A 22,286-nucleotide genomic window follows, 5' to 3' on the forward strand; every position below is an offset into this window, starting at 1 on the left:
ACGCTACCTGCGAATCAGACCTGAGTTTCCCAGGTAGAGGTAACTACTGTGGCTGCATCCTCAACCGAGCAAAGGCAGAAACCTGTTCACTGAGTCCGTTTTTAATCACTGAAATCAGGGCAAATCTTATGATCTTCTTCCAAAGATATTAAGAGTTTCAGGATGTCAGATTTTTCTATTTTCTTTTAAACGGTGTTAAAAGCGTCAATAAAAATTTTAAATGAAGATGTGTACTTTTTATCCTGATATCTATACATGGTTTTATGGGGACCCATAAGCAGCATCTTCAGCTGCAGGCAGCTTGAGAGGATGAAGCACATGCACTTTTCCAGTTGGTTTATTGCACTTCATGTACAGTCATACGCGGTTCTCCATTCACAGGTGATCTGGGAAGCCCTATTCCAACTCTTCTCTATATATACAATCTCCACAAATAAAATTCTAAATGTTTTATACACACTACAATATAAACCATCAAAGATGTATTTGGTAACCAAAATTTCTCAATAATAGCATTTTTAAAAAGATACAATTTTTTACCCTGGGAGCTAAGCTTTTTCTACAACGTGGTGTCTTTTGTCAACAAGGGACAGCAAAATCTTAAGCATTGCAGTATCAATGTAGTGTTATTTGCTGCACCTACCATCCACTTCTACCGAGAAAGAATTCTTCCCCTCTCTCTCCCACCCTGGCAATTAGTGCAGAAGAAACACAGAAAGGGAAGTACTACACTTAGGTGAACACCAGTTTGATTCAGCATTGAGCACCAGCTATGCAGATAAGTCTGTCATCTCTTCATAACAAGGGCATTCCAATTTAGACAATTTTATACTAAAGAAACCAGATAAAAAATTACATGTGTGTACCATACGAATATTTCTAAAAGTGTTATCTATAAAATGAATTTTCTTCCATTTAAAATAAACGTATTAAGAAATTTGTGAAATGTTAAAAAAATTACCTTATGTACTTAGAAAGGGTGCAAGTCCAAAAAGTTTTCTGAGAGTAATTTTTGCTATTAAATAATGAATTATAATTTAGCAATACATTTCATTCTACTAAAAATCACTTTCTGGAAATATTATGATAGCTAATTGTTATCAAAGAATAAAGACAGACATCTTATCCTAAACAAGCACACAAAAAACTCTCCAAAACTGGACAAACTTAGACTGTCATATATAAGATATAAAAGCATTAGACTTCACCAGTTAAGAAGATTCTTGATTTGGTAACGGGCAATTTCATTTAAATCCATTGCCTGCTTTCAGTACCCTAGAAAATTTAGATCCTTTGTACCTATCTAGAATTTATCCAGAAACCCTTACCCACCCACCTACCTCATGTTCACTACGCTCCTCCTGGCTTCAAGGACGGGGCGCTTCGCTTGCCCCTCTAGGTGAGCTCTGCAGTACTGAGAGCCACCGCACTGAGGCCTATGTGAATATCTTCTTTCACACTACATTTTCCTTGACATTTTGCCTAAGAAAAAAAACGCTTAACTACTAAGTGCATTAATTTCAGCAGCTTCTCAACTGAAAGCTTAACTTGCAACTGTTTAGCCAAATAATAGTATGAAACAATAAACTGACTCCAGCATTTATCATTCTAAGAATTTGGTAGTTTCATGTTTAATGCTACTACAGCCTGTATAAAAATGGGATTCGTAATATTTTCACCTTTTAAAAACAGTTTTACAACTTTGCCAACAGAGGTGACAATATGACATAATTATACCTAAAGTACCCTTAACTGAAAATGAGATGAGACTGCATTCATAGGCTTCAGAGAATGTGTAGTAAATTGCATAGAAATTCATCATCAATTTAAGTGACATGGTACCATGATGACTTACATATTAGCAGCTTAACAGACATCTTCAAATCTTTACAGAGTAACATACGAACTGTATGGCAGTGAGAACTTTTACAGATAGTAGCATATTAAAGCTCTGTCTACCTAATGATACATCCCCTGCATCAGAGAAACAACTCTGTTCAAAGCAAATGACCATCTCAATAACGATTAAATAAGCTGTTATCACTACTCTGTGTATTTTGTATACATATACACTATGAGAATATATAAATATCATATGGGAATACTTTGACAGTCTGACTGGTTAATAGCATATTGGTATAGTTACGTCTTCTATAACATGTGACTCATTTCAGCCTCAAATTTTAGAACTTTAAAATAAATAAGAGGTAATTTACAAAAATAAGCCATTATTTACAATTGCAAAAATTCATCCTGTGAATTTCTTATTATCTAGGAGAACTGTTTCACAGAAAAGGAAATTACTACTATCTGTGAAATAAAAAGGCACCTCAAGAGTTAAACTAAAGAATTTGTAAGTAGAAGTCAATTTACCTAGGTTACAGCCAAGAAAAGCATGAAGATTATTTAATAAATCTTCTTAAATTTACTTGCACACAAGAAATTAATGATATATAACTTTTCAAATGCAGTTTTATTCTCCTTTACACTTCTTGTACTAACGCTATATTATGACTGTGTTTTGGAAGAGGTGAGAGAGAACGAACACCTGAGAAAAACTCAGCAATGCTGTCTGATCTCTTACTGAAGGACATGTGAGGAGAAGTAGGGTGCAGTGTCGTCATAATGGCTTACCCTCGACTGTCATGAGAAACAGAGTCACTCTACCTTTGGCTTTATCTGTGCGGAGCCACCCTAACAGGAGCAGTTGGCTAAAACAACTGAACACTTTAGATAGGGAAAATGTCCAAATAAAACACAAATCTGAATAAAGGTAAAACATCATGAGATTCTTTGCTTTATAATGTAACCATAAAATTACCTATTTACAAAAATTAAAAGAAATGGTTCAACAAAGAATCAAACTGGTTTCTTGGGGTTTATCATTACAATGAATCTCTTTACTCTTTATGCTGTGAGCAGACAGTGATTATTTTGGAGAAGGAAAAATAAAGTGTGGAATTAGTAATGCAGAGGCTGAAAGGCAAGTGGCGAGACTAGAAGGATGCCTCAAACCAACGCTACTTTGTTCCCATTTCTACTGGCACGTAACCCCCAAGGTAAAAGGCCAGAATAACCAAAGCCATTTTAACAGTAGTGTGCGGAATTGTCAGCTGACAAACAACATAAAAACAAGTCACGCCATGTTATCTGTGGTCACGTTCTTCAGGGTTAGTCCAGTAACTCAAGACTTTACATTCTTTTGTCTTTATTTGTTTATTTTAATTAAACATGTAAAGGTTAATAAACAGACATAGTCCAGAGTTAGTAGGTTGGTATTATAACATTTATTAAAATAATGCTATGGGTTAATAGAAACAGCAAAGAACCAAAGAATTAAAATGCAAGCTATGTAAAATCCCAACTAAAACCCAAAAGTGTCTAATGTATTCATTCATTAGCTAACTAAAAGCCCAAGAAAGACAAGACACCCAATATAATAAAGTACTGCAAAACAATTGGCAATTTTCAGTTATCAAAATTGTGGATTTTGCATTTTGTATCCTTTTCTCAATCAAGAAAAAAATTCTTTTTGAATGTTATATAACATACATATAAAACAAGATAGAAAAATACATTATAAACTTGTAACAATGGCTGTAAATACATTATCTTACATGTTTCTCATAGGCAATAGGTTGGTTATGGTACATACATAGCATGAAACTACTAAGATAATAAAGAATAGACAAAAATACATGTCAGCTGTACGGTAACATACAAGCGACACTCCCATCTACCCACGCTAAAAAATTACATAATACTGTCAGAAAAAAAGTCTTAAAAACTACGTATTTTAATAAGAAATAAATTCAATAAAGAATGATAATACTGAGAACCAAGGCATTCAGAGATTTCAAAAGTCATGCTTTTTTTTCAGTTGATCCAAAATTTTGTCAACTAAGTTTTCAAAAGTTTGTTCAAAGCCAACATTACTCATAAATGTCACACATTTATTTCATATATTTACTTTTCTTCCCCATAAAAGACCTTTGATAAACATCTAAAATGTCCAGGTATAACACAGTTGAGATGAAACTGGATCAAATACTGGTATCGTTTTAAACTACTATCACCTCAAGTGTTTGAGTGTCGCAAATTTATTCAACCAACCAACCAAAATAAAAATCAAAATGGCACAGCATATATTGTAAATAAATCAAAACAACTGTATGTGTAACAGAAAGACAAAGCAGTGGCACATTAAACCAAAGCTAGCTGAATACAAAACAATGAATGTCTATTGCATAGTAAATAAACTGAAAACGTTTCCAAGTGAGACAAGATGATGGAGGAGGGCACCAGGAAGGTGCTTACTGAGCTTACTGCTGACCTTTGACTGTGAAGCTGTGAAGGTATGTACGAGGGAACGAGTTGATGAGCTGGGAATCCACTGCCACTTAATATTTGCCACGTCTGGTACCGAGCAGTTAATGATTATTTACTTAAGTGTTTAGATGTAGGCTCTGTGCATAAATCGCTTCAACTACAAAATTAACTGAACTTCAAGAGAAACTGGAAGCTGAAACTCACATGTACTTGAGTATTAATATGCACAATGATGTGAGTTTTTCACAATCTTTGAAAGAAAAGAAGGTGTGTGGGGGTGGGGTGGAGTGGGGAGGGTAGCTTAGGTTATTAAAACCAGCAAAGAGATGGTAGAAAGAAGTCTGATTAAATTTCGGTCATTTAAAGACAGAATGAAAATCACAAAGGTTCATTTTTGTGAAAAAGTTTGCTAAGCATACTATTATCTCCAATTAGTAAGGAAAAGTCCACCACACCCCCTCTTTCTCCAAATAAAATAAAGCTCTAATTTTGTCTGTAAACTGATGTTCAGATCACACATAATTTTTATCTCAGAATCCTTTGGGCTAACATTAAATAGTGCAATAACCAAAAGCACTCAATTATGATTTTAAAAGAATGATGTTTTAAAACTTGTCAGGTATTAGAAAAGTTATCAAATTTTTTCACAGTATCAGATTTGGCAAATTTGTATCAAGGTAACGTGGCAAAAATCATACAATTCAAACCATCAACTCATTTGTCTCCCCTCATATCTTCTTTCACATACTGGGCGACTGAGTAACATGCATTAACTGGTATTCTGAGGGAGGAGCTGATCTTACGAGACACTTGACTAAATGACCATGAAGGAAAATAAGGCACTTTCTTTTCTTTAGACTTATTCCAATACTTAAAAAATAAAAAAGAAAGACAAAAAGGCTCTTTTGGTCTTTTGTTTCTTGACAACCACCAGAAAAAATCATTTAATGAAATAAAGGGATTCTTTGTTCTTTTTCTTTTTTTTTATAACACTTGAAAGTATAAAATGCTACATTTCCAAAAATATATATATTTTTTTCTGCACCAGCACCCTTGTATAGTAAAAGTATCTACTTTTTGTTCATTTGTTTCAATGCACTACACTTTATCTACAATTTCATTACATGTATACAGCAAATAGGCAAGCATGGCTTTTACATCCTTAATGATTTTTTTCTATACAGGGAGGTTTAAAAAAAATATTTGAACAGTTTGCCCAGTAATGTGACACATAATGCATGTACCTTGTTCTCATATATTTTTTTAAGGAGGTGTAAAATAAAGGTTCAGTAATTTTAACTCAGATATTTATCTTTTTAAAAATAGTGTTGCAGTTTTGTTCTTTGCATTACTTTTCAAAATTCCTTAAGTTTTTGTCTCATGGCACACTTCTAATACTTCAAATTTTGGCAGGCAATATAAAAAAGGCTGCAACTTCTGCCCTTTGAGGGCACTGTAGTGACTAAACAGCATATCAAATTTTGAATACTTTTTGAGATCACTTCACCAATGACATCCCTGACCGAAGGTTCATGCATGATGCATCATCACACAGTACATTCAGAGAGCCTGGACTCGCTATGAGAAGAAAAGATTCCTAGAAGTCTCTCACAGTAACTGCCTCTGTCATTGAGTAGGTAAGGGCCATCTGTCTCCCCTTCTGAAGTGAGGCCTTCTTACCGTTCGCTTAGGGTGGGACATTAAAAGATGATCAGTGCTGTGGGATGAATTGGGCCTTATTGCTTTACTACTATTCAGTGCAGGTTCTAGAACCACTTTCACCCAAACAGAAAAAAAACCAAAAGCTGAGTTGGAGGACAACAATTTCTTTGTCTTTTGTTTGGTTAGATGGTAAGACGAACGGACAAGTGCCTCAGCTCGCTGCACTGACGACAGGCAAGCAAAGGCGATTACCAGTTAACTGATCAGCAGGCAGGCATGGTCAGGTCATCATTGGGTGAAGAGTTCAGAGGTCAGAAGGTCATAGGTTAGTTGCCGGTGGCGGCTGGGTGGTTAGAAACAAAAAACAAAACAAAAAAAAAAGAAAAGAAAAGATAGAGAAGAGATTAGTTTCAGCTAGTGACGGCTTAATGACAACATGAAAAACTAATCACAACTAATAAAAAAAAAGCATGTTTAATTCTGACAAACTGATTGACACCATCTACAGAATACAATAAAAATCATGACAATTTCATATCATGATTTGAACAAATGAAGGAGAGCCCACTCCCACAAAAAAAAAAAAAATTGGTTAACAGGAAAAAATAGAAATAAAATACAACTAACAACTAATAGTTAGTAGCAGTCAATGAAGGAAATTGGAAAACAACAACAATGAATAGGTTTGGTATACAGAATTTTGAAACAGTCAGTGCAGTTATCAGTATCTGACTGCTATTAAGCATTAGTATTCTCTCAGATGCAAGCATTAAAGCAACTATTAATGATGGATGTGATTATTAATAACTGATGATTAACAGAAATGGATCTAAAGAAATTTAAATTTCTATGAACAATTTGGTTCAACATAAACTCTGGGCCAAACAAGGTTTCTTTTGTTCAATAAACGTTTATTGCTTTTTCAATTATTCTATTTACAAACAACATGGAATTTCTTGGCCTCATGATACAAAGCAATACTAAACTATAGTCTAGCAGTGTAGGCAACATCATGGGAACCAGAAAAAGGCCAGGCCTTCTGCGCTAGCCAACACTTTCCAGTTGAAAATACTATTTTACACATATAGAACACTTATAAAATGCACTTGCATGTAAACACTGTAAAATCCTGCCATTTAAAATTCTATACTCAAAAAGCTCTAAGTACATCAAAAAATATAAGAAATTTCTAATTGATACCAATAAGGCATTTTAAAACTACAGCTTTCTGTATTCAATTTCAAAGCTAATACTCTGCAAATACAATAAAATCTGACATTTCATATACATTCCTGCTTTATATTTTATATTTTAAAAGAAGCCACCTGTAAATACTATTTTCTTTCGCAAAATAACAAACAGAACAAAAAAAATTTTTAAAAATTACAGTAAAACATAAAGTAGTTCTCAAGTGGAAAAGTTATCATTCCCAATGTCCTTGAGTTGTTCCTTCCTTAATCAACCTCTGTCACATTCTGCTTCACCAAACTTGGTCCACTTAACAGTAGTATGATTTTTAAGACTCATTCAACAGCTTAATTATTTCTACTATATTCTGAGGTTTGATACAATTTTCTGTACTGTTGCCATTGCGACTAAGGCAGAGGAGACGTGAATGAAAAGATATTCAGTGCAAAGGTAGATTCCATGCTACTTCATAAATCAAAACTCAGGAGGTGTAATGTTCAGAGTTTAAGTGATCTACATAATGGATTGGTTTACCTTCATATAACAAAAATGCTTTCTATAGTCTATCATTTAGGATAGTTTATAAATACTACAAAAATATTGTATCTTCAATGTGACCAAATTTTCCCTGAATTTCTTAAAAATAAGTGGAATTTTATTTAAAATAAAAACTGCTATTCCAAAATCAAAGAAGAAAATAAATATTTAACATGCTGTAGTCATACCACTTCATAGGTACTCCAGAAATACAGAATCTTAAAGCATTTTTGATATTACTTAAAATTTTGATTAAAATTGTATTAAGTTTCTTATACAAATTACATAAATGATGGTTTTTATAAAATCATTATTCAGAAAAATTCTGATTATGTTTTTTGAGTGTGGAATATATAAACAAAGCAAACTACCATTTACATATATACCAGTACACCTAGAATACATCCTCTGCCAAGTCCTGGCCTCCTACAGTACACACAGGTGTGTCAACCGTGCAAAATTACTTATGGTTCATTACAACTAAAAAGTCAGTTGGTCTTTTATAGGCTTCAAATTCAGTTTTGAAATAGGTGTAGAGGTGGGTTTATTTTTAGTAAAGAAATAGATATTTGTCAACCATGTAGTACTCTAAATGCTCATATAGAATTACATGGTTATATGTCCAAGGGCTGAGCTCCTTGCATTAAATGAATGCTTATATTAATCTTCCCTTCAAAAGATTAAAAAATAATAATAAAAAACCTCAAAAATAGAGAAAACAGTAGTATCATAAAATAATTTAAGTGAAGGACTTCAGACATCTCCCTTAGACCCAAAGAGTGCATACAGTGATAGTAATAGCAGTATACAAGTATTCTGTTATTTAAGGAAAAAAAAAAAAAAAAAAAGGTAGCATTTCGGTTTGCTGACATTGCATTTTGAATACAAACAGTGACAGGACTAATCAAAACACAGATAACTACAAAAGAGCCATGCATGGAATGTGCTGTTATTTCCAAATAAAATAAAATCTTCCTAATATTTTTAACTATCTCAAGGCACTGCAGTATTGAGTAGGCCAATAATTATTGTGTTAAAATTATGAGAAATCTCTTAAAAGGGATACAGGGAAAGGTTAACAGAAGAAAACGTACTTTAAAATGCTCTTTAGAACTATTTTAGACATTAATAATGTGAAAAAGAGCTTCAAATTATTCATGGAATTATCTGGTTTCCTTAAGTGCCAAGTGATTTTTTTTTTAACTTCCTCCTTCATTAGGAGACTTGTTCTGATGCAAGAAAGGTGGTGTACATGCTTGTCCACGACACACTTACAAGGTGTATTATCTTCATAAATAACCCTTGAGCTTGGGGGTCTAATTATTTTGTTCACTGAATGATCACTATAAGTAGCGTACGTATTAGTTAAAAGTCTTCAAGGCTCTTTAATTATGTATGATGCTAAATAAATAATCATCAATGTCTTTGGAAACGTATTTTATTCTGATGTGGACAACAGGTGTGTCCAGTATTTATCATCAGTATTCAAGATAACCATGTGAAGCAGGTAGGTCTTTCATAAGTGCACAGAAGATGTAGGATTGGGGTGTAAATCCATCACTTTTCCCCACTAATACTAGAGACTTTGATCAACTTAATTAGTAGGTAATAAACATGCCATAATAGAAGCTTATAAAAAATCCTTTTCTACCTTACTTTGGATTCCTATCTTTTGATGATAAACTTAGAAAACAATTCAATGTCAATAAACCGAAAATATCACTCCTCAATAAACATAAATAATTTATAATAGGGTCCAAGGGCATATATAGGACACAAATTACAAATGTTGAAAAGGAGAAAAATGAAGACTTATTTTCCAGTCACAGGTTAGTCAAAAAGGATATTCAAACAGCTGGATTCATGTCACCACAGAACTTCAAGAGATAGTTTACCTTCAGATAATATATTTTAGCAGCAAATGACAAAAATCAAAGGATCCATTTTGGCAAGAGAATGTAAGAATAAAAGGGAATTGATTTTCTGATTTATAAAAAATCCAACTGCATCAAAGTTATCTTCACAGTCCTTACTTTGTTGATTTTAGCTAGGTACTTGACATGCATATCCTCATGTTTATACAGTGGCTCAAATATCTTACTAAAAAGGAAAATGGAAACTAAATCTTCAGTTTTCTCCAAAAGGACACAGGAGGCATATATTCCTTTACTTCTCTCATTAAAGCACCATCCACTCAGTTCATTTTGCAAAACCAACCCAAAATTTCAGAACAATTAAAAGGCAAATTTTAGCAAAAATTATTACTGAAAAATAATTAAGGCAACATCAAAATTTAATAGCTCCCCAAATGGACTAATCTATGTTTTAGTAGGAATAAATCATAGTACATACTAATATAGGATTTAATAAATTAAAATATGAAGGGAGCAAAAAGAAAAGAACCCAACCCTTAAATCTGTCAATTATTACAAATTAATTTAGAAAAGGAAAAGAAATAGTGTGCAGGTAAGCAGTTATATTTTTCCATCAGGTGTGGTGTTGCAAATTTTATGGACGCCCAACGCATTTCTTAGAAACAAGAACTGCAGAACTAAACTAACCTCGGTCTGCGGTCACAATCCTTTGGTAAGGATGGACACGCATATCGTGCCTTCGAACTTTAGTAGCCACCGCACCTAGTTAAATTGCAATTACCAAGACAAAGTTAGAAAACATTCACAGGGGAAAAGAAAACAAACATTAACAGCAGGTTTATCAAAATGGATTTCAAATGTTCATTTACTACAAAAGTTTCGTTTTAAGAAACACGTTAAGGCACAGTAGTTTTAAAATTAACCATAATATGTTGCGTATATATGCATCTATTAATATTGCATTCATTTCAAACATCTTGGCCTTAACCTATTTCATCCATTCATTTACAATCCCAGGTTACAGTATTTCATGAACTCTATTAGATCCAAACATATTTAAGCTTTACTAGTCACATATTCACTGAAGTGCCTTTCTTGCAGCAGGACTACTTAAATAATGCCATGTTTAATACTGACAATTATTTGCTAACCTTAAGACCATCCAGAGTTTATCACTTAAAAAGGTTTAAAAGCAATTCTTAAAGCCTACAGATTGTGGTTTTAAACTTTGAGTCAATAAGTATGAACTGCAATGAATTAGGTGATTAGTAAAGCAAACAGTATAGTACACTTAGCAGTCAGTATACTACTACACACTCCTTTATAAATTACTGTTACTTTGTAAGATTCAGACTAAACCAAATTAATAACATACTTTTATTTTCTATCAGTGTGCAAAAAGTGCAAGTAAGTCACTGACTGCTAGGCTAAGCTTCCCCCCACCCCCCCAGAGGCTGCTGAGACTAAGCATTTGTTAAATTCAGATCTGATGAGGGTTCAGTTAAGACCGTTCTTGAATTCTTAGCCTTTCGTTGGGAAAGCCATACCTAAAGATAAAAGGAAGGGAATTAAAAATTAGTCATCAATGAAGATTTGATGCTAATACCAATCTCCTCACTACCACCAACACACATGTCTGCATCTGTTTTGAAGGGCACTGCTTATTTTAAAATAATGTGATGTGAGACTTGACATATATAGCATGCATGTTATCTGTGTGCAAATTTATTATAACTTAGCAATTTGAAATAATTTTCTCAGTTCTCTAAGTGGTCAATATCACATGTTTTACTGCTTAGGTGGCAAAGCGAGAAATAAAACTAATAATGGATTTTCATCATTTAGTACTCATTATTATTCATCTTATGAATGCCAATTAGGTATCTGTATATTTTGCTTTTAATTTTGTCAGTCTAACAATTAAGTATTATAAATAAAAATTTCCCAACACAACAAAAAATACATTGCTTTAAAGTGAGAAACAAATTTTACTGCAGTGCCTCTTGCTGTTTCTAAGCAGTAAACTGGTCCATCACCCTTTTTCATTTTAGATGAACTACTCTTATACAAGTATAACTCCACGAGGCAAAATCAGCAAGATCTTGCATTGAGAGTGCTAGAACAGCAGCTGGTGGCTAAGAGGGCCAGCCCTGCAGGAAGCAACAGTCAAACTCCTCCAACAGACGCTGTGCGTGCAGCAGAGAGGAGCTCTGGGGGAAAGGAGCAGGCATGGGGCCACAGGACAGAGCGTTAACAGAAAGGAAAACGTCAACAGGTTACATGTTACATGTTATTTAAAAATGCTTTATGAAATGTGCAACAGAAACAAGCCTCTCATAAACAGTTCTACGTAAAATTCTGACCTATAGTATTTTATACAATGATTTAGAGATAAACGAAAAACATGTACAATAAAATGTATCTGCTCATGAAACAAAAGGCACCTGAGTGCATGCACACACACAGATAACATACAGAGCACTGTGGCTTTCTTTAATTGAACAATGACTTTCAAGTTTAAATCTTAGTGTCCGGTTCATTAAAGGCTTCCAAATTTTTATAAATCAGTATTAAGGCTGGAAAAAAAACACCCTTAAAAGATCAGATAAGTCCTAAAAGTCAATAGCATGCACGCAGCACCAAGGTCATATACAATTCAAGAAAAAAGTATTCAAATTCTGTCTGGTAAAACAAAGGGGCAGCACGGAAACAGTTTGTTCCACATTGACTGGTCGTGTTATAACAGCTGCTGTATTCTAGTCCTTCATCCAGCAAGTCAATGGGCTGAAATATCAGGCATGACTGGCATTTCAATCCACTCTATAAAAAAAAGGCATCAGTAATGTCTTTTTCAAGCACACCACTTTTTGTTCATGTAAAACCAAGCGTTTATAGTATGATCTTAATTTTTGCCTCAAGTGTGATTCTAATTCAGTGACCTGGTATTTATTTAACAATTCCATACTGTACTACTGAAATTAAGAGTATTTCTTATTAACTAGGACTTCAAAAAGAAAAACTGAAGAAATCTGAAGAATGCAACTATTTACCTGGCCTTTCTCATATTTTAAGTCATCACAAATATTAGAAAACACACATAGTAACAGCAGTTTCAAAATGATCTCAAAATACTTTCACATAGAAATTTAAAATTCAGTCGACAATTAAGTAAATCTCTGAGATAGAAGGAATCTAACTTTGGGTGGTGGAGCTGATGGAGGGGATAGGCCAACGGATGGGATCTAAAACTAAGAATGACGTCAGTGATGTCAAATGTGTATTTTCTGCTTAAAATGTTCACAGCAAATTTACCCAACCAAAGTGAATTTGAGTTACCAAAGTGAATCTGAAAAAATTTAAAGTGCAATTATTTACAAAGGGAACCCTTAGAGAGGCTGAAATAAATTCAGTCTTCAGCCTTTCCTAATGGAAACTTGTCTGGCCTCTTTAAAACTGATATAATCATTTCAAAGTCTGGGACAGCAAAATTTAGGAATAAAAATGTTGTTAACCATACAAGGAGATCAACTTACCTAATACACCACTAGGTTCAATAGGATACTCAAGGATTGATGTAGCTGGTGCCAACGTGTAGGGGTATTCATAGGGTGTGTAGATTAAACCAGCTTCGGGCCCTGGAGGAACTATTGCAGCAGTTGGGTGAGGAGTTCCGTTTGGCATGACAGCGGTCTGTATTTGTCTGATCAAAGGCATTATGGTAGGGCCAGCTGGCGTAGGAGTGCGCAGGGCAGCTGGTGGGAGAACAGGCGCAGGCCCAGTAATAATCCTTGGAGCAGCCTGAGCTGTTGCTGCAAGAGAAAAGGCAAGGGCTGCTACAGTAAGCAAAGAAATTTAGAAGGAAGTATAGAGATAGCAGTATAAAATACGGAAAATGAGAGGGAAGTAGGAAAAAGAAAGGAAAAAGCAGGAAGGAAGAAAAATAAAAGGAAATCATTAGTACATGCGCTGATCACACAAAAATGCCAAAGCACACCAATCAAATGCAAACAGCTTCCCCCTTCCCAATGTGATTAAGTATAAATGTGCAAAAATTAAAAAGCCACTGTAAAAAAAAAAAAAGACCATTAAAATAGGTTATATTTAGTTCATATATTTGATATATCTGTATTTTTAAGATCTCGTGAGATGAAAGGTACATGCAGAAGCACAAGAAAAAACTTGCATTAAAAGATGTTAAAAAAAATTTTGTAATTGGAGTCCACAGAAATACAGTTTTTGTATATTTCTAGAGAGTAGCTTCAGTTTCAAATTAATATAACTTTCACTGTATTAAGGGAGTCAAGCAACCACTAGTTATACATTTTCTGCATCTGTAGGAATTAACTTCTTCATAGACAAAACAATACAAAAAATATCCCATTCCTAAATACATAACTATTAATGATATACAGTCATGGACCACATGACATTTCAGTTAAAGATGGACCACATTTACAATGGTGGTCCCACAAGATTAGTACCATATAGCCTAGGTGTGTACTGGCTATACCATCTAGGTTTGTGTATGTGCACTCTGTGATGTTCACACAATGATGAAATCACCTAACAATGTATTTCTCAGAATGTGTCCCTGTCATTAAGTGACACATGACTGTACTCATTTTCATGAGTAAATTAAAGTCAACTACTTGTAAAGTAACCCCTTCTAAACACACTAGGTTGCCTACATTTTTGGAAAGTTGGCTAGGACTTTAGTTTTTACCTCTTTAAAAAAATTAGTATTTAAACATATTAATATTCATATAAATGATGTGTAAACCTTAGATTGTCTCAAAATATAAATCTCACATTATGTCATTTTAAATATTAAAAAAGCAATCCTCACAGTTTATGAAAGCATGCATATAAAGGAAAAAATGGGATTAAAAGTAGTATCACCTACTGCTCTCTGTGAACTCACATATGAAATCAATAGAGAAAAATATTGGAGGGAATACATGCAAGCAAGACAAAAGGACAGAATTCAACAGGAGGATCACTGCATTCAGATACATTCCAAATTAGCTTTTTTTTAAAAAAAAAGTTTTGGAAATGTTTTTGTTCTTTGAGCAAATCCAACAAAATAAGCTAGAAGCCTTAAATCTGTAGTTAATAGAAGAGAAAATTTTCTGAAACTATTGAATTTAGAAGTTGAAATTTCATCAAAAGAATAAAAGAAAAGTTTATTAACCCAAAACTTAGACATACTGGCATAAAATAAAATTAAGAGAGTGTCTTCAATTCATGAAAGCAGTAAAAATGAAACTGTTAGTCCCATATCAAGTGATAATTATTTCAACTCTTCTCTTTGTTTAACTGTTCATGTGTTGTGCTGCCAAAGGAGAAAGGCTTGTGGACAAAATGGCTGCAACAGTTATAACCCTGGGCCTCAGTTTCATTCTTACGTGATTTAATGTTGGCATCTCTGTAGGTGCCATTCAGAATCGCAAGCTCCATCAGCTGCATCTTCTTCAGGCTGTCTTCTCCTTCTGCCTATACATGGAAAACACAACAGCAGTAAGCACTTGAGACGGTCCACATACATGACAGCCTCATCTATGCACAAGCCTTAAAATAGGTATCATGTGACTACTGCCACCTGTTTCAATCAGGGAAAAAAGACCAGGCACCAAAAGGTGCTGACATACTGAAGCCCACTCTCTCAAGTGACGGCATGTTGACACAGGATACTCTCAACTGCCACTAGCTAAATTTCTATTTGGACATTTTTACGCAAGCTATGTTGATTATGGAAGTTCTAAGCGTTGCTTTTAAATGGAATCAATGAAAATGTTAGATAAGGTTAAATACAGTATATTCTCTTTGGCATTTATCATTTTGTTGAAGATTACAAAACTCAAATGTGTTCATTAAAAGAAAAAAAACAAAAAGAAAACCTGGGATTTTAAACATATAAGATTTGATTGTGGTATTCAAGTAAGAGAATTTTTTGTTTAATTGTCCAAAAAGGAAAATTTAATAAAATCATAATAATTATAAGAATTTCTAAAATTTGTATACACATTCTGTTCTCTTATGTCAACATCCCACTCTCCCCTCAATGAGTAAGAGCTAGCAATTCTAAAAGCAAATCTATCTTTACGGTCAACATATAATGCAATGTCCAAACCATGAAATATTTAAAAGCAAAAAGGGGCACTATTAATAACTATGCTATGACGACAGGCATAAACCAGGATGGTCTCTGATCATCCAAATGTTTGGCCATCCCATTTACCTGGGATTCACCCCACCCCTTCCATTCACTGTTGTCAGCCTGTTCTAGTCAACTACTACAAAATTATGTTAATGGGATCTGTTCTCCAATCAATCTATACATAATGGCCACATTAACTGCTCAAAACACAACTTTCATCTTAATGTTTCTTAATATTCTCATATCTCAAAACCCCTCATGGTTTCCTACTACCTAAAAATATAAACCATTCATGCTACCTATGATCTGGCCCCAAACTACCTTCTTAAGTTAAATCAATTAATCTTACACTATTTTTTACATGTAGTGTGTATGTTATAAATCAAACCAAATCACTCCCTGTTATTCATCTCTGTGCATATTCTTATTTCCTCCATCTTAAATGCTCCTCTGTACTCTGCTCTACCCCCTCCTCTTTCCAAATTGTATCTAATCCTTGCAAACTTCAACCAAACGCTACCTTCTCACAGGGCCGTCTGTAGATTATATGGCTTCTGCCTTGAATTAAAGTTTGTTGTAGACAACCACTACTGAAGTAAGCTCCTCGAGAATAGAGTCTATTTCTTATTTATCACTACCTATCTCCCTATTCATGCTACCCCTCAAGTTATTTGCTAGGATTTACTTTTTAAGTGATTGGTATGAGAAATCTTTAACTAACTTTATTTCCAAATCTCCAATGTCTAAATCTACAGAATAAACCCTAATGCGGCAGAAAGCAGCAGCAGGCGACGGTCCATTGACTACAGTTCATCCCTGAAGATGGTGGCAGAAATGGAACTCCGTGCTCCTCACATATTTTATGCACTATCTAATCCTCAGGACTTCCTATGATACAGTTTTCTGACATAACTTTGGTCCTTTCTGATTCAAGAAAGGAGCAGTACCAGGACAGATGACAAACTTCTCAGTCCTCCTTTTCTATTAGAACTGTAAATGCCACACAAAACTCTGTCCATGGAACCAGAGCAGCAAATGGGGTAGCAGAGAGAACTGCTGAGGTTTTTAATAACCACAAACAATTAAACTAAAGATGAGTGAAAACGTCATGAAGACGGTGTTAACGTACCACTGCCAATTTTCCAAAAACCTGTTTTGCAGTAGTAGAAAACGGAGAAGATATCTGAATGCTTGTGGAATTACTAATCCTTGATCTCTATGAACTTGTACAAAGACGAATGGAAAAAAATAAAGTACTATGATTTCTTTAAAAGACACAGCAATTACTTGTTAAAGATAAAATAAGTAAGCACTATCAGTGGAAAGGAAGAATTAGAATCATTATGATTTAACTCAAACTTGTTCACTGAAAACAACTAATACTAAAAATTAAAACATCAAGTCATTTCAAATTTAAATCCTACACATGATAATAGAATACCAGAGTAAGTCCATGAATTATACACTATATAAATAAAAAGAAAAGTAATAGCTATATCTTTAGTCATCTTCCACAATGAGAAAGGGGTACATGTTTGAAATTGCCAGCAAATCAGAAGAAATAAAGATGGAAGAAGTGATTTGACATAATGCTTCACACAGAGCCCTGTCCAGAGAAGAGGTGCTTAAACATATTTTAATTGAAATGCTTCTTTTGGCTAACAAAATAACCCCACTCATTAGCTGGTGATGCAGCGTCAAACACAGGAGAGAGCCAGAGAAAGATGATGGAAGAAACACATGTGTGCACATCAGGGTATGCACATGCATTTCTGTGCCTTTTGCGGAGTGCAGGAAACTGAAAAACAGATGGAGTGACATTAGCAGAGACCCCTGAAGGGGAGAATAAAAACCAGAAAGCACAGCTTTAACCAGGCAGTGTCAGTGGAGTATGCCATGATGACACAGCCAGAGGCCACTGAGACTTCCAAGTTATGAATTATGGTACGTACACTGGATTATATCACATTATGGCCGACTACACTAACACCTCCCAGAAGAGCCCAGAATTTAGCTGGCAAAGCTGGAATTTGAACCTGGTGGTCTCACTCCAGAGAGCTTCACTACGGCGTCCTCACCACTCCCACCCACACTGTACTCAGAGAGCACCATTCTGTGTGTCAAGAGATGGCAGAGTTCGTTACAGAATTACTTTCACTCAGAAGGCGTTATTTGAGCCTTCTTGCCCTGGTTTTGTCAACAAAACTTGGCAGTTAAACCTGCCTGAACACTGCTGAAGGCACATGCCACCTCTTTTTCAAACGTAAGTTCAGACAAGAAAACTTGCTGGTTTCTGAAGTTATCACTACTAAGTTTTTCCTATAGTCCAGTGGCTCTAGAACTTCTATGAGCCAGGCTTCAGACTGGGAGTTTATTTGACCTCTCCTCTTCTCAAAAAGATACAAGCTGATCAAATATGGCATCCTGAAATCATACATCTCAACTCCAGACATTTCAAAAGGTATTTTATAGAAACTTGCTCTATTGAGAGTGAACACTGACTTTTGGTTGCTCTTAAGCAACCAAAGCTAAGATGATAAAATGCTATTTTACAATGCTGAATCCAAGTGGTCATCTGGAACCTCCTAACTTCTCATTTCTTAAGTATTTGCTCTATATTTTAAAAATCAAGGTATAATTTATATGCAGTGAAATCCTGAGATCTTAAGCGCAACATTCCATCAGTTTTAAGGAATGTACATCAAGATAGGACATTTCCACCAACTAGAAAGTTCCCTGTGCCTCTTCCCAGTCAAGTCCCACCAAGAAACCACAGATCTGATTTTTATCACCGCAGTTTAGTTTGCCTATTCTAGAATTTCATATAATGGAATCATGTAGTATATACTTTTCTGTGTCCAGTTTCTTTCTCTCAACCTATTTATGAAACTCTTGCAATATTGTTGCATGTATCAGCAGTTCATTTGTTTTAACAGCTGAGCAGCATTTCATTTATTTATCCATTCTTTTGGATGTTTCTAGCTTTGGGATATTGTGAATAAAGGCACTATGAAAATTCTCATACAAGGCTTTTTTTTTTTTGGTGAACTTAAGTTTTCATTTTTCTTGGATAATTACCTAAGAGGAGAATTGCTGGGTCATAGGGTAGATGAATATTTCTCTTGTATTTTGCATGGAAAACATTATGTAAAGATAATTAGGATATTATGAATAACACTTTTACCTTTGAAACAGAAAAGTTTAAAAATATAACAAACACTTGCTAACTTCTTTACAGGTCCACTTCCCCATATCTAAAACCTGTGGCATCAGAGTGTTTCGAGAATTTTTCAGATTTGTAGAAAGATAGTATTTCAATGATAACAAAACATCCCCAATGAGTCTCGGGGAACACTACAATAATCCAATCTGTAACAAACATAAAAATACTCACACTAAGTGGGATAAAAGACACACTATAAACATATTTTTCTGAACTTCTGGGGGTTTGCAATTATGAATGATAGATAATGGATCTGTATATAAATATATAAAATTTATGCATATATTATAGTTAGATACAGCTATGCTATTAAGATAGAAAAAGATCATGGTTAATACTAGATGAGAGTAACAAGGTTTTAATAATTTAGAGTAGAACAATTTATATATTGTTCTTCCTTATTAGAACTAGATACTAGATCTTCATCATCTAAGCGTTTATGCTTCGGAACAGAGCTAAGGAATTGGTACTATATTATCCCCGAGGTTCAGACAAGTTAAGTAGCTTATCCAAGGTTACACAAGGTCACACTGCAAAACTGGCTTCCAATCCATAGTACCTGATCCAAAGTCCTCGTTATACCTTCTCCAATGATGTGGTGACTTTAAGTGGAAGTATCTTTTGAATTCATCAATGACCTCACGTAAGAAATGAAGAAAATCAAGTTTATTTGGTATTTTAAAATCTATAAAGTACACATTAAAGAAAACCCACTACGACAATGTAATGAATTATAATAGAGAGCTGAAACAAATGTATGAATATTTCCAAATCATTAATAATGTGTCAACTGATAAAATAATTCAAACCACTGCCTATAAGAAAAACCCAAAGTCTCCAAGGCACCGAACAACTTCTATAAGCAGCTCTATCTGCAAACATTTTGTACTAGTCAAAATCATCTGTCCGCTGTCCCCTGGAAAATACCTTATGCTTTTCTGCCTCCAAGTTAGACAAGATCCTGTCTAGAAGCATCCTGTGCTGCCTCTTCTAACAGCCCAGATCACTTCTCTCCAGCGGACAGTCTTTTGAAACCAGTCCCACATAAAACAGATGGCATCACTTTCTCAAATCTATGCCACTCCTTTTGGGGAAATCGATCACATATTGCCATATACTATCTCCTCTTTTCTATTTTTTTCATCTTGTTTTTAGGAAATGTCTCAAGTGACTTATATCCATAGCTAACCAAAAACTAATAAACCAGTCTTCTTCATAGCCCCCAATGCCCTGCAAAGGTGAATTTGCTCAATAAATTAGAAAATGCAGATTCTTACTTTTCTATAAATTTGAAATGAGTAGAAAAGTTTTTCCAAGCATAAAAGAAAAAGTACATGACTAATTCAACTGGAGAACAAGGGCTGAATAAGAAATTAGAAAAGAGAAAATGAAGAGTGACCAAAACTTACAAAGAACTTTAAAACCAATCATTGCCTGCATCTACTCTACCAGCTAAAGAAAAGTCTGGCAAAGACCTTAACTGACAAATTTAAATAGAGGTTTTATAGAGGAGGGTGACAACAGGATCTATCTTTAAAGGTTCATTTTGCTATTCTGTGAATGGCCCGTTGGGAGCTCGAGTATGATTAAGGAGACCAGTCACAAGCTTTAATCCACTCCAGGTGACGGAAGAAGACGAACTGGATGGGGGTAGAGATAAAAACAGCGACGGAAGAAGTTAGTTAACTAGACAGGACTTGATGACCAGCTGGATATAGGTGGTGAGGGAAAAGGAGACACTAAAGAATGATGTTTAAGCTTCAGGATTAAGCAGTAAAGTAGATGGTAGTTCCATGTAATGAGAAGATATAGGCTGATATGGAAGCAAAAGTTCTGTTTGTAAATACGAAACTTGAAATGCCTATTTAACACTCAACTGGAGATGTCAGGTAGACAGCTAAATATGAATCTGGGGTCTACTTACTCCAACTTATCCTATAAAGCTAGTAGGAAAATTATCCTCCCACACCATTTTCAGAATATTTTTCTTCAAGATGATTATCTTATTAATTTTCAAACTGACTTGCTATATGCTTTCAAATGATGGGTCTGGGCCTCTATTTAGTACTACTTCTTCTCTGCCCACCTGGTTTTGTTAGGCTCTTGGTTTAGGTCTTTTCTCTGGGATTCGAATAAAAGTCTATATTTTAAGTGTTTATAGTTTATAAAGAATCTAACCTTTCTTATCTCATTGAATCCTCTGAACAACCCTGTAAGGTATACATAACACAGGTATTATCTCTGCCAATGGCAGTACTTTAGGGTAGAATTAAACAAAAGATAGGAATTTGTGCCACTAGGTTAATAAAGCACTTGAATACTTCTTATGCTTAGCTATCCAACAAGAGCCAGGTTTGGTTCAGCCACACTTGAAAAATCAAATGATAATAAAAAAACTTGGAATGCAAACAACACATCCCCTTAGGGACAAAAAATATTTTACTTCTGAAGGAAACTGCAAATACTCCCCCATTTCTTAAGTAGGAAACTACCTATATAGTAATCTAAAAACGACATCTGAAAGTAGGACAAAATAAATCACAGAAAGTTAAGTACTGGAGTTGACTGCTAGAAACAGGAATCAATTCCAGAACGAAAATCTTAGCAATTTTTTCCTCCATAGCAGGAGCAATTGTGAGTGAAACAGCTGTTCTGCTGGAGTACACCACACACTACTTTAGAGGAAAGAAGTTCTTCTACTTAAAACTTTGAACCTTATTAACTTTTACAGTTAACCGATAAAAACACTCTCCTTAAGCAAGCTGATTATGCATGGTCATTTTGGGTTTTGGCTATTCCTGTATCCTCTGTGGCTGCTAGGTTTACCCTGTATTTTGAGGTGTTTTATGAATACTAAGAATCACACCATATCCAACTAGTGTGACAACAATGAGCCATAAACTTTTAGTAACATACAATTATCAACTGAAACAAAAATGGAGAGGTGGTGAGAAAACCATAAACGTCAGAAAGCGTTTTAAGAAGCTAAGGGCTCTTACAGCAAAGGGCAGAGGGAACTTGCAGACTGTAAGTCACAAATGATAGTCGTGTAGTGTAACCTCCAGGCTTCAGTGAACGTCTACACTACACATATTGTCAACACAAGCACTGGGAAGGGGACAGGAATACTCAGGCTGCCAAGGAATTCCCTCTGACACTAAATGAGTTTATCAAGGAAGGGAGTCACCGGTCTCAACAGATTTCTTTCCATATACACAAAACTTATCTATTTTGAAAACGGTATCAGTGACATATTACCAAGGGGGAGAAAACAGCAACAAAGTTTAAGCTACCAAGGACAGGATCATAACTCTAT

General features: G+C 34.7%; 1 protein-coding gene across 32 annotated transcripts in view; it reads right to left on the reverse strand.

The window, feature by feature from the left end:
* Positions 1-321: 321 nt before the first annotated feature.
* QKI (QKI, KH domain containing RNA binding) overlaps positions 322-22,286 on the reverse strand; it is a 151,705-nt gene continuing 129,740 nt past the window's right edge. For 7 of the 32 annotated variants that reach the window (XM_070602986.1, XM_070602996.1, XM_070602997.1 and 4 more), the window contains 3 exons: positions 14,996-15,083; positions 13,124-13,423; positions 6,882-11,137 (listed from right to left, as the gene is read on the reverse strand). In XM_070602986.1, the coding sequence (XP_070459087.1) occupies positions 11,112-11,137; positions 13,124-13,423; positions 14,996-15,083 (414 nt within the window). In that variant the 3' untranslated portion in view covers positions 6,882-11,111. Of the gene's footprint in view, positions 6,335-6,881; positions 12,411-13,123; positions 13,424-14,995; positions 15,084-22,286 lie in introns of those variants that run through there. The other 25 variants (XM_070602982.1, XM_070603002.1, XM_070602992.1 and 22 more) reach the window with 10 other exon arrangements.

The sequence above is a fragment of the Equus przewalskii genome, chromosome 32 (assembly GCF_037783145.1).
Source record: "Equus przewalskii isolate Varuska chromosome 32, EquPr2, whole genome shotgun sequence".
Classification (NCBI taxonomy): Eukaryota; Metazoa; Chordata; class Mammalia; order Perissodactyla; family Equidae; genus Equus; species Equus przewalskii.